The 13,063-nt window shown below is 42.1% G+C and overlaps 1 protein-coding gene across 7 annotated transcripts in view; it reads right to left on the bottom strand.

Annotated features, from left to right (window-relative positions):
- ERCC6 (ERCC excision repair 6, chromatin remodeling factor) overlaps nucleotides 1-13,063 on the bottom strand; it is a 102,759-nt gene that overhangs the window by 64,667 nt on the left and 25,029 nt on the right. For all 7 annotated transcript variants that reach the window (XR_002785509.2, XM_003409091.4, XM_023547171.2 and 4 more), the window contains one exon: nucleotides 2,373-2,501. Coding sequence is in view for 6 of the 7 variants with exons in the window: in XM_003409091.4 (XP_003409139.2) it covers nucleotides 2,373-2,501 (129 nt within the window). In the remaining variant the exon portion in view is untranslated. The remainder of the gene's footprint in view (nucleotides 1-2,372; nucleotides 2,502-13,063) is intronic.

The raw sequence follows: 13,063 nt of genomic DNA, 5'->3' as shown, positions 1-13,063 counted from the left end.
ATTTCCTAATAATAAACACAATAAAACAAATATATAGTTTAAACTAAAGTAGGTTTTAAAATCTAGTTTTCAGAACCTTTGAGAAGCAGATAAAAAAGGCTTTTACAAGTTATTCTACAACAGTAAAAAAAATTACTGTGCCCTGCTATCCCCATCAGATGGCCTTATCACCAAACAGCCACCGTTAACTGGTATCCCGTGGCACTGTCATGTTAACCCAAGGTGGCATTCGCTACTGCAACTGAAAGTAAGGTCAAAAGGTAGAAGTTGGTCATCTGATTGCTTAATCATGCAGATGAACGCACTTGCGGGGCAAACTTTCAAAACAGAATTTTAGAAGTTAAACATTATCTTGCAGAAAATAGCACTTAAATGGATAATTGTACCTTCTATCTCCCTTGGGGACAACTATGCTCTGTTAATTTAATTCCACAGAGTGTGGTAAATACAGTAAAAATACATCTACAGTTTAAAATTAAATAAGTTAAAACCTAATCACAAGAGAAACGTAGACTCTAACAATCCTATTAATTTTTTGATATGACAGAAGAAATAGAAGTTTTATAACCTTTATAAATATTTAAAACACTGTTTTTATAGAAAAGAAAACAACAAAATAGTTTCCAGGAATGTGCAATTAAGACTAATTAAAAAAAAAAAAACATGTATTTGTATTAACTACTAGAGGGTTAAGACACTGAATCCCGTCTGCTTTCAGTAAGCAAAGACTGGTTCTAGTAACAGTGAATTTTCCATGCTAGAAAATCTGACATTTAAACAAAAACACACATTCAACTTGACTCTTCAGGATACCTGCCAAATCACTTACCTACAAATGCAGAAGTACTCTGTCTCTGTTAAATCAATTTAATCTATAATTCGGGTATCCCTTTTGCTAGTACCACACTCACACTACTTGGACTGTTCCTTAACAAGCAACCACTTTAGAGAAGATGAAGAGTTGCCAGTAAATGTTGTCTTTATTTACCTTTCATAGTTAATTTTCATCTGGGAGAAGCAATAAACAAAGTAGCCACCTCTCACGGCTACAAAACAATTAGTCTGCAAAATTAGCAGTGCGATTCAAATTTGAACTTTTAGACAGCTTTCCGCCTTGTCGGAGCCCCGGTGGCACAATCGTTAAGTGATACGGCTGCTAACCAAAAGGTCGGCAGTTCAAATCCACCAGCCACTCCTTGGAAATTCTACAAGGCAGTTCTACTCTATCCTCTAGAATCACTAAGAGTCGGAATTGACTTGACAGCAACGGGTTTGGTTTTTGTTTTGATCACCTGCCTTGTCACAGCAACCTAACCAAGTCACTTCCCATCTTTAGGATTCAACTTTCCTATATGCTTAGTGGGATAAAACAGCTACCCTCCTGCACCTCCTTGCTCTGCACACAGAACAATTAAACTATAAGATAAGCTCTTTGAGACGAAGTATAAAAGCATGTTATTTTTAAATAGACATCTTGCATCAGCTTAGGGCATGGCTGACAGCTGAAGCTCAAGACAAAGCAGCTTGGATCCTGCTCGCAACTACCAAGTGATGACACCAAGGAGACAGAAAAGAAGCTGCTTAATGGTTTAACTTCCTATACGCATCTAAGAAGGTTTCCTAAAGTATGTTGTTAAGTAAGTCCCAGGAGTGAGGAGACTGAAAACGTTCCTCAGTGTTTATACTCATCATCAGAGACTCATCAGGCCTCGTATAGGAGGGGCACACCATCTATCAGGCAGCATCCGGTTTCCACTGTGCCTGCCACTCTATGTTAGAAACGTAGTTTCAAACAGCAACTTAATCCTGAAGGTGTCTGACTATACATGCTCCTCTTCTGGTGGGAGAACATTTACACAAAATATTTAGATACCCATTTGGTCAGCTCAAAAGTATTATACCCTTAGGTACAGTAGAAGACAATTAGAAAATAATCTCAACAGTTTTTTTTTTTTTTTAATTTCCACGTAGAAGTAAAAGCCCCCACCCCATTTTGATTTTAACACTCAATTCATCCTATTAAATTAACCTGACTTAAGGAATTAGGGGTTGGTCCCTTAAAATTACTAAGAACAACAACAACAAAATTTAACACAGACGGCTTTTAAATGAGTTGCTCTTAGTCAGCTGAAATAGGCCCATATAGATTCATCAGTTTACAAACACACCCAATATGCACTTCAGTCAATTTATTATCATCTAATTTTAATGAACAGCATGTGGCTAAAACATCATTTGACAGTGCCTATATTTGCAATAAATTGCTGCAGGTACCTTAAGGCCCACAGGTAACTGCTGTGTAATTTTTAAAATATTAATTTGTACATAATGGCTTGATGATGAACACAAAGGACACAGCACACAATACATACTTAAAGAGCTTTCTGAACAGGAAACCTGGCACTTTAAAACCTTCGTCAAATTCAGCATCGCTGTCCTCAGAACTGTCCTCCAGCGTTAGACACTTCTCTTTGTCCTGCAGTCGCAGTTTATTCCATCTCCTACGTGAAAATTAAAATTAGGTTTCAATTATTTTGGTCACAAAAAGACTAAAACACATAGTACTAGATAATGTAAAGAAAAAATAGGCAAAGCAGAATGTCTTAGGTTTTTACTGCCATAATTAACCAAAATGCTGATATTCACAAAAGAAAACCAATTCTCCTTTCCTTCCTTCTCAATTCGGTTCTTACTGGAATCATTACGGCTGCTCTAGAAGTATTTCTGCAAGGCCCGGCACTCACTCGTGAAGCTCCCTGCCTCTCCTCTGGCCACCCTCAGGGCGGCTTCCTCTGCTGGCCCCTAAGGCGCACGACTGAGTTCTGGAAGGGGTCTGGCGGATGTCTTGGTGTAACTAAACGTCTCCAAAGCGGGCAATGGAGTGTAACAAAAAATAGATTTTATTTACAATTACCTTTTCCGTGCCAACGATATGATAGTCATAGCACAAAACAGCATAATATTTTGGTCAAAACTGCTATAGATCAGATTCACATATTGATTACTTAATGGGGGAGGGACCCACAATACAAACGTAATAATTATACCACTTAGAAAAAATGTGTTCAGTGAAAAAGGCCTAAGTTATGAATCCAGCAAGGTGATGCTTTTCAAATATAAAATAAGGTGAAACATTTACATCTCAGAAGACTGACGCCACGTATTTTTAACAAAAGAATTATCAGTAGTCTAAAGATTTGAAGGACTTAGCAATAAGTCCATTGTTAAGAAAGTACAGCCATTTAACCAGAGTAATTTTGCATTCATGTAACTACAATTAACACTGGTATCATGATTAAAAAAAAAAAATCACAAAGGTCAATAGCCTCATTCTACTCACTTTCAAAATCAAACAAGAAGGCGACTTTCTTCTAGCAGGCATGCAACTGACACTCTGCATTCTCCAGAGTGGCAGAAATGGAATAAAGCAATACAGTAAATGCCTTCCAAATAAAAGGCTCAGAGGAGGGGAACGAGAGCAGCAGGGTATGCCGGAAGGCATTTATCTGGAACTGGCTACGCCAGAGTAATGACGCATCTAAGGGAAAGCAAAGGACAAAGTGAAAGGGTAATATTGTAGAAATAAACCACACACTACCCAGCTGGAGCTACGGTATGTTTTCCAGCATCAATTACAAAACCAGCACCGAGGCAAAATACAAGTGTGACAGGCAGTGCCACCCAGGTACCTGCTGGAGGACCTTGAAGCAGAAGTCTGATAAATTCCTGCGCTGTTGGAAATTTCAACTCTGCAATGTAACAAAACAAAATAAAACCAACAAACAAGAAGAGCTGAGACTTAACTGTGATCAATGAGGAAGGACTAGTCGATGATCTGAAATTGTACCCCAGGGCAGGAAGAGAGCTTGTAAGGTCACTGAGCCCGCTGGCAACTTCCAGAGTCGGAGCACAAATGAGAGAGGAACCACGTGGCCGAGTCTAAGGGAACCGCTACCATATAAACACAAGGCTTTTCTGACATAAAAATTTTAATGATCCTTTGCACTTAACTTCTAACGACAATCTGTTATCTCTATTATTTTTCTTCCTTGAACATTATCTCCACGCAATTGATGAAATGTAGTACCTCTAGGTGGCTACGACAGTCTCTGCTAATGTTCCGAGTTTCATGCTACCCACAATTTTACTTAGGTACAATGGTTTAAAGATGTGGTTCTCAACCGGAGCAATTCTGACACCCCCATCCTCTCCCCAAAACAGGACATTTGACAATGTCTGGACACATTTTTTGGCTGTCACATTTTTGGAAGGAGGGGACATGCTACTAGTGTCTAGTGAATAGAGGCCAGAGGTACTGCTAAACATCCTACAATGCATACGACAGCCCTCCCCCCTCCACAGAATTATCCAGCCTCAAATGTCAACAGTGCCAAGGCTGAGAAATACAGCTATCCCTTACTATTGGAACTTAGAAACCAAAAAGAATGAACATACATTTCCCCGATGTATACATCTGAATTCTTGCTACTGGTTAGCTGAAATTCAGGTGGCCTGCAGTTTCAGGTAATGAGATATTAATCGTTTTTCGGAATCCAAATTCTGACTACCAGAATTCAGGAGCAAACAGATCTGCACGACAAAGAATATTTGTTCTCGCAAATTTGTGGGTAACAGGAAACTCGGAAGAAGAGCAAAAACAATCACAGCCACCTAAAAATACTTCAGTTTGTGATCACTCAAAGACAGTTCTCCAAGGGGGAAAAATACCACAAGATATTGGCTTTAGGAGACTGACACAGAAAGGTCATTAAATATTTTACATATTAAAAATCACATAAAAATATCACATAAAAATATCACATATTAAACTTAGACTCAGCCAATAAATCATTGTGGCTGTTAAATTTCCCAACACATCACTCTGCATCAACAAGGTTTCGGCTTCCTCCTTCCCCTCCCTTCTAAAATACACCAGCACTGAGCTGTCCACAGAAGCCAGCACCCAGGAAACCACATAAACCACTACAAAAACGACTGCCTTCCAGAGCCTTCCGCTCCGTGAAGAAAGACAAGAAGAACCAAACGTTTGTTTAGTTTAGCTAAAGGCTGACTAGCGGTGGGGAGGGAAAATCATTACTGTCTGCAAGCGTCTGAATGACTGCGAAGACAAATCACCCTAGTAGGCCCATACACACATATTAAGGACAGAAGACATCAGGGTTATAAAACCACACGTACACGCGGCTCAGGCTAAGAGAGATTCTTCTGTTATAGAAAGTAATAATTCCTCAAGCGGCTTGTGGCCAAAACGTACCTGACTGTCTACAAACACTGCGCAGAGAAGCGGTTCTGCATAGAGGTGCTGATCAACCAAAAAGCGACCGACACGCTGGGGACACCTGCACGCTGGGAGAGATGATGTCTTCCCGTCCTAGGCTCAGTCGAGGACTATAAAGGTGCTCTCCTGAGTGCTCACAGGCCTGTCCTGTGACAAGGCTGGTGGAAGGGAGATTCTGGGGCAGGTGTAAACTGGGTTTGACGCACGCAATAAAGACAAGGCTGAAGTACGGCACCTGCACTCAGGCGGTCTGGGAATCAAGTCCCGACTGCCAATTAGGAGATTTTAACCCTCAGCAAATGATGTGATCTCTTTAGTGCCTCAGCTTCCTCAACTGTGAGGCAAGAGGAAAGCAGCACCTACCTGACTGGGTTTGGGGAGAATGAAATAAGGGGCCACATGTAAAGCACTCAGCACAAAGGGCTTAATGAATGAACATACCATTATACGTGATCATATACGAATGTGTCACTAACATTGTCAGTAAATCCTCACAACAACCCTGCAGCCAGTACTGTCACCATGTCAGAGGTGCAATGCACCAGAAACATCCGTCGGACCCACCTGAGCATATACATCAGAACAAAACTCTCAGAGTTTACCAAATTGATGCTCAATAAATTATTAACGTGAAGAGTGTGATCACTATATGAATAAAGATACCTAGCCTTCAGAAGGTACGTGCTGGGATACGGCAATTTCAAAAATTTAAAAACTGTCATAAAATGAAGCACAGTCAGTAACAAAAATTAGATACAGAATGGTTTAAAATTGGTTAGGTGTGGGGTCAAAGTTAAGATCTGTGTCCAAGTAATTAAAAAAATCTTCAAAAATAAAAATGGCCCTAAAACGTCTAAACTCTGTTATTTCAATAAATAAACCAGAAAACTGATTTCAAGAGGCGGGGGTGGAGGAGGTGGGGAGGCAGTAAGTAGTCCAACAGTTCAGTATTTACGTTTTTAGAAAAGAAAAAAAAACTTTTTAATTGTTCTCCACCCTCTCATTTTACAAAATCCACACATGTAATAGTCACAGCTGCAACCAAATAAACAAAGTGGGCCTGGTGCTCACTGGCAAGCGTTCCAGCTCCTCTGACAACTCCCATATCCAGCCACTGCGCCTCCACTGGCAGCCACTAGAAGAGAAGCCAGCAATAAACATAAACTTGGAACTCACACCGGATGCGGGCAGAGAGAACACTCCCTGGCTTCCCCACAATCCGGCAGGAACACCAGCCTGGCGGGGCTCTGGGGCCTGGGCTGCTTTTGCAACAGTGATCCGTCAGAAGCTACGGAGTCTGGGGGCCAGACAGCCAACAATACGTGCAGCATAACCAGCTCGACTGCCCCAGGAACCCTTCCTCCAGGTGTAAGCTACTGACTGGGGCACCTTGTCGGCGGAACACCAAGATACACCTGAGAGCCAGCTACTGCCATTTACAGCTACTGTCTCTTTGGGTAATTTCCAGCATACCAAAGAAATTCAAAACACACAAGCAGAAAAACATGGCTGGCCACTATTATCCGTATCTGTGGCCTTCCCGTCTCCATACAGCTTCAGTTCTGTACTGTCCCCCACCCACACACCTCGGGGCCCTCAGGCCTCCATTCAAGCAGCGCCTCCCAAGGAAGCCTTCCCTGATTATCCCAGAGAGTTAGGTATCCTGTTCTCCAAGCACCCTCTCACCTCACGGCACCTGGGGCATGCCTGGTGCCCCTACCAGAGCACTTACCAGGTGTTAGCATGCTGTAAAATTCCTATCTGTCTCCCCTGTTAGGTGGGGAGCCACCTGAGGAAAAAGACTGACAATCATTTTGTATCTCTAGAGATTCGCCATGATACCTGCCTCATGGCAACCACACGATAAACAATGCATAAATGAAAGAAGTTCAGATTTGAGGTGGCGATAAGGAAGACATCAGGGACAGAAAAACATGGCCTGAAAATGGTCAAAGTGGGCCACCCAGAACAGAGTTCTGGAAATTTCCTATCTATCTTATTTACAGTTTACTTACTGCTGCATTTTCCTATTCCTCTACCCACATGACTTAATGCTAGCTGTATCTACTGGACAGACATGGTTAAGGTTCACCACAAAGAATGACCCACTGGAAATGGCAACTGTAAATAGTCTGCCCAAAGTCAAAGAATAAGAAGTCCTAGTTTGGGACAAGCTTCTCCAGGGGCTAATTAGGAATCAATGGACAAAAAAACTCATAGTAACTCTATATGACAGAAAGTACTCCACAGAATTTCCAAGGAGCGCCTGGTGGATTTGAACTGCTGACCTCTTGGTTAGCAGCCATAGTACTTAACCACTGTGCCAACAGGGTTTCCAACCACTATGCCACAAGGGTTTGGTGTAGTGGTCAAGTGCTATGGCTGCTAACCAAGAGGTCAGCAGTTTGAGTCCACCAGGCGCTCCTTGGAAACTATGGGGCAGTTCTACTCTGTCCTATAGGGTCGCTATGACTCGGAATCAACTCGACGACAGTGGGTTTGGTTTTTTTGTTTGTTTGTTTGTTTGGACAAAAAAAATTCAACTTCTAGTGAAAGAATTCCTCTTATGACAAAAGAGAAAAGAAGCTGAAATAGCTGTAAACTACACTTACGTTACTAGAAAGTAAATCATCTTATGCTCCCACCTTCACATTCTTCTACTCTAGACTTGTCATCATCACAGCTGGAACCCAAATAAAACAAAGTGAGTGTGTTATTCACTGGCAGGTTTTTCAGCTCCTACAGTCCCTGTCAGACTGCGGTGGCAGCCACCTAGCAGACAGCCCAGTAGGAAACACAGATTTAAAACACCCACTGAGAAGTAAAAGTTGGAGGTAGGCAGAAGGTGCATTACAGCGGGGGGAGGGGGGAGCGAACTTTATCAATGTCACCGGATGTTGCTGCACTAATTTCCTCAGTCCCAAAATGAGCCAAATAAAATAACAGTTTCTTATGAGGACTGATTGAGATAATATTTACAATATACTTTGGAAGCTTTTTTATACTAGATAAACATCAGATACTATTTATAATTACTGGCAAGAGATCACGTAACAAAATTAAGTTGAGAAATTTTAGTTAACTACAGGTTAAATGGAAACCCTGGTGGCATAGTGGTTAAGTGCTACGGCTGCTAACCAAAGGGTCAGCAGTACGAATCCGCCAGGCGCTCCTTGGAAACTCTATGGGGCAGTTCTACTCTGTCCTATAGGGTTGCTATGAGTTGGAATCTACTCGACAACACCGGGTTTTTTTGGTTACAGGTTAAATGTGAATAAATAAGAAAGATCAAGACATCTACTGCAACCCTGGGCAGGCATGAGTTAATTCAGCCCCCAAGATGCAGAAGGCAGCCCTGGGACTCCATCCTGCTACTAGTCAGTAGGTATGCCATCCCACGTGTCCAGAACAGCAAGAGGTGGGGAAAGCCAGTCATATGAGGCACAAGAGGGCTCTGGAACACCTACCTTAGAATGGACAGAACTGTGAGCAACCAAAATGTAATCCTGACCTACCTACACTCACAACCCATGAGTAGGCTGTGAGGTTTTTGTCCCCTAGGCAGATGTCTAGTGCCCCCTAGTGTGTTCAAAGGAGAAATAATTTACTTCTCCCCCAACACCCCCCAAAATGAACCAAATCCATTTACATGAAGTTGATTCCAGCTCAAGGGGACACCATGTGTTATAGAGTAGAACTGCTCCACAGGGTTTTCTTGGCTATAATCTTGTTGACGCAACTCTGGTGGTGTAGTGGTTAAGTGCTATGGCTGCTAACCAAAAGGTTGGCAGTTGAAATTCACCAGGTGCTCCTTGGAAACTCTATGGCACAGTTCTACTCTGTCCTATAGGGTCACTATGAGTCGGGACTGACTCGATGGCAATGGGTTTGGCTTTTTTTTTTTTAATCTTGATGAAAGCAGATTGCCAGGCCTTTCTTCCACAGTGCCACTGGGTGAGTTCAAATTGTCAGCCTTCAGGCTAGCAGTCGATTGCAAACTCTGTGCTACCTCTCCCCACACAAAGAGTAATAATGCTGTACTTTCGCTCACATAGATATGTTATCACTAAACCCAAAAACCGTAAGTGGGCCTTAATTCTATATATAAGAAGTGTACACAAGGTATGAAAAACATAGCACCAACAAGACTAAGTTTACAGCAGCTGATGCTTTGCCTGCATACTAACACCAACTGCTGCTCTGCCTTTTACTCTTTATATATACTTATAAGCTCTTCTTCGTGGCTCTCACGTACCCATTTTTTTCAAGCAGCTACTGCCCTGATGAAATCTCTGTAATAATTGTTTTAGCTAGGGGGCATGTGAATAACAAGAGTAGCTGTATTTACTGAGTGCCTGAAATATACCAAATGTTTTACACGTACCCTTTTGTAACCCCCGTATTATCCTTTGAAGGTGCTACACCGACCCCCACTTTAGAGATGAAGAGAGTACGTACACTGCGTGAGGCCCCATAACCACTAAGTGAGGCCCCATAACCACTAGGTGAGGCCATGGCATTCTGGTTCCTGGGCCTGCGCTTTTTAATCCTTATGCTATACACTGCCTCCGTGAGTAAAGTCTGCCAGCTCTGGCCAAGTTTTGTTTTGAGATCATACATATACACATATGTTACACACATATACATTTAATTCAGAGTCAGAAAACAAACACTAAGAAACAATAACAGTTACAAATGCTCACTGTGTGCCAGGTGCTGTTTTAAGTATTTTACACTCATTGCCATCAAATTGTTTCTGACTCATAGCGACCCTCAAGGACAGAGTAGGACTGCCCCACCAGGTTTCCCAAGGTTTATGGAAGCAGACTGCCACATCTTTCTCCCACAGAGCAGCTGGTGGGTTCGAACCACCAGCCTTTCAATTAGCAGCCCAGCACTTAAGCACTGTACCATCAAGGCTCCTTTTAAGTATTTCACATGTATTAATTCCTTCAATCCTTATAGCCGCAATGGTCCCTCCCTCCTTCCCTCTTTCTCACTCAGTTTTTCAGTTAAGGAAACGCAGGTAGGGAGAGGCAAAGCAGCCTGCCCCAGTTCAGCAAGGAGTCAGTGGTGAAGTCAGAATCTGAACCCAGATAATCCGGCTCCAGAATCTGAGCCCCCAACTGTTATACAACATCGACTCCCAAAAAGTATTTTCAACCAGCGGAATGAAATTAAGCGCCCAGAAGTAAGTCCACACGTCTACGGCCAGCTGATTTTCAACAAGGGCACCAAGTCCATTCAACAAGGAAGCAACAGTCTCTGGGGCAACTAGATCTCCACCGCAAAGGCATGAGCCGGACCCACTCCTCACACCGTATGGAAAACTTAACTCGAAATGGATGAACTGCCTAAATTTAAGAACTAGAACTCCTAGGAAATAATAGCCTAGGGATGAAGCTTGAGGACCTTGCTTTTGACAGTGGAGTCTCAGATATGATACCAAAAGCAAGAGCAAAAAAAGACAGAGTAGATAAATTGGACTTCATCAAAATTAAAAACTTTTGTGCATCCAAAGACATTATCAAGAAAGTGAACAGACAACCTACAGGATGGGAGAAAATAACTGGAAATCATGTATCTGACAATGGCCATAAGAAATGACTAAATAAATACACGTGGTACGTACATACGATGGAGTATTATTCAGCCATAAAGAGAAAAATTCTGATACATGCTATACCATGGATGAACCTTGAAAACATTATGCTGAGTGAAGTAAGTCAAACAGAAAAGGACAGGTGTTGTGTGATCCTACTGATACAGAATACCTAGAATAGGCAAATGCGCAGAGACAAAAAGTTGTTAGTGGTTACCAGGGTCTGGTTATCAGGGAGGGACGAGAAATTATTGCTTGAAAGATACTGAATTTCTGTTTGGGGTGATGAAAAACTGTGGGAAAGGCGGGTGATGGTTGTACAACACAGTGAATGTAATTAATGCCACTGAAATGTACACTTAAAAATGGTTAAAATGGCAAAAGGTTTGTTATACATATTTTACCACAGTAATAATAAATCAGTTGAGAGGAGAAAAAAGTATTTTTTGAGCTCCCTGAAGCCACCCCTTTTCTCACAGTGCCAGTCAAAAGGTCAACAATTATCTCTCTTGATCGCCCCACAGTGAAAACTGTAAAAGAACCAACCAAATTCTAAAACTTCAAATTCTGTCTTAAAAAAGGTCAGTGCAAAGATTAAAGAGGGGAAAGATGACCTTCATTTCTGTGAAATAAAGTGATTCCCTCCCACCTCAGCACTGTGCGGGCTAAGTCAAAACCCACTCTTCACTAGCCACCTGCGGACTTTTCCAAGTAAAAGCAAAACCGGTTTAGAAGGTCTTTTGACCACACATGATCCAGGCTGAGCACTCACACAAGATAAACTTAATACCAGGGAAATCGATGTACACAGATGCTTAAACAACCCACAAAAAGACAAAATACACACATTAATGGGAGCTGTCAAATATTAGCAGCCTCCGGTCCTATAATAATAAAATGAACATGCTCTCTCCAAAACGTCAGTCCCATTTCGAGCTGCTTGAAATTAAAAGACGATCAGACTGGCGTCGTTCATGCTGCAGCGGTCACTGACCTCAGAGCACTGGCCGTGAGGGAAAAAGCGAGAGATCATCCCAGTTCAATCACTCTTAACATCGGGTAAAATTTAAATCTCAAGATCGTTCCCCACTCATTGCAATTTCTGTGAAAGAAATTCGACATCAGAAACACAACGAGTAAAATCTGATTTTTTAAAATATACTCAGGCACCAAGCTGGGTATTTAATACGGCTTGCAATTCTTAGTGCAATAGGTTTTTCTCTTCCAGACAGTTAGGAATCCCTTACAGATTAGTCTAATTTGCTAAATTGAGACACTCAGTGTTTTACTTTTCTTATCTGCCTTTTTTATGGTCTATCTGGGTGAGCTTAATTGGCACATCTGAGCAGATGGAACACCCTCAGTCAGGGCCCAGCCTCACAGAGTAAATTAAGACTGTTGCTGACAAGTATGCAACCGAGCTGAGAGGGGAAGGTGTGTGCAGAGCAGGAAACAGAATCCGTCTTCATCTGTGTCTTAGCTTTGTCATTTAAAAGAAGTCAACGCGCTCTCTACGAAAACATCCTTAAGGGAGTAACTTTTCCTTCTTTCTTTAAAATATAGAGTCCTAGAAGAAGAAAAAAACAAACACAGGCTTATTTCTTAAGGAATAAATTAACTCCCAGAAACTGATTAGAACAATCGTCGTATCATTGTATTTTTCAGGATCAAATCTGGATTTAAACTTTTACGAAATTCAGAGGTTCAGAGATGGACTTGTCTGGGTTTAAAAGAGTAATGCAAATCAAGCTCTGCGATGTAATTTGGCCTTTGCTTCCTTGGCCTTTGCTTCCGTATAGCCTCAAGGTCCTGAATCTCCACGGAGTGGAAACAAGGATACAGTCAAGGACAGAGGGGGACAATACCAGTGCAAACAGGGTCAGGAGCCAGCTCTAGGCAAAGGGAAGAGGAAGAGGCTCCATTAAGACTATAAAAATGGAGACAGGATGGTTAGGACAGCAGTGGTTTTTGGATACATGGCCTTTAGCATTGGTTGGGGCTAGGAAGGCAACCCAAGAGATGCTGGAGTTGGTCCCCATCAAACGATGGTAGAAACCAGTCACTGAGGCAGTGATGCTCTTTCAAGTCCATCGCACCAGACCAAGCTGGTGGGCTTCATTCCCACCTGACCCAAACCATCTTTAGACCTCTTCCCCTTTTTG

This window comes from Loxodonta africana, chromosome 16 (genome assembly GCF_030014295.1).
Source record: "Loxodonta africana isolate mLoxAfr1 chromosome 16, mLoxAfr1.hap2, whole genome shotgun sequence".
NCBI classification, from domain to species: domain Eukaryota; kingdom Metazoa; phylum Chordata; class Mammalia; order Proboscidea; family Elephantidae; genus Loxodonta; species Loxodonta africana.
This window is presented reverse-complemented; position numbering and strand designations above follow the sequence as displayed.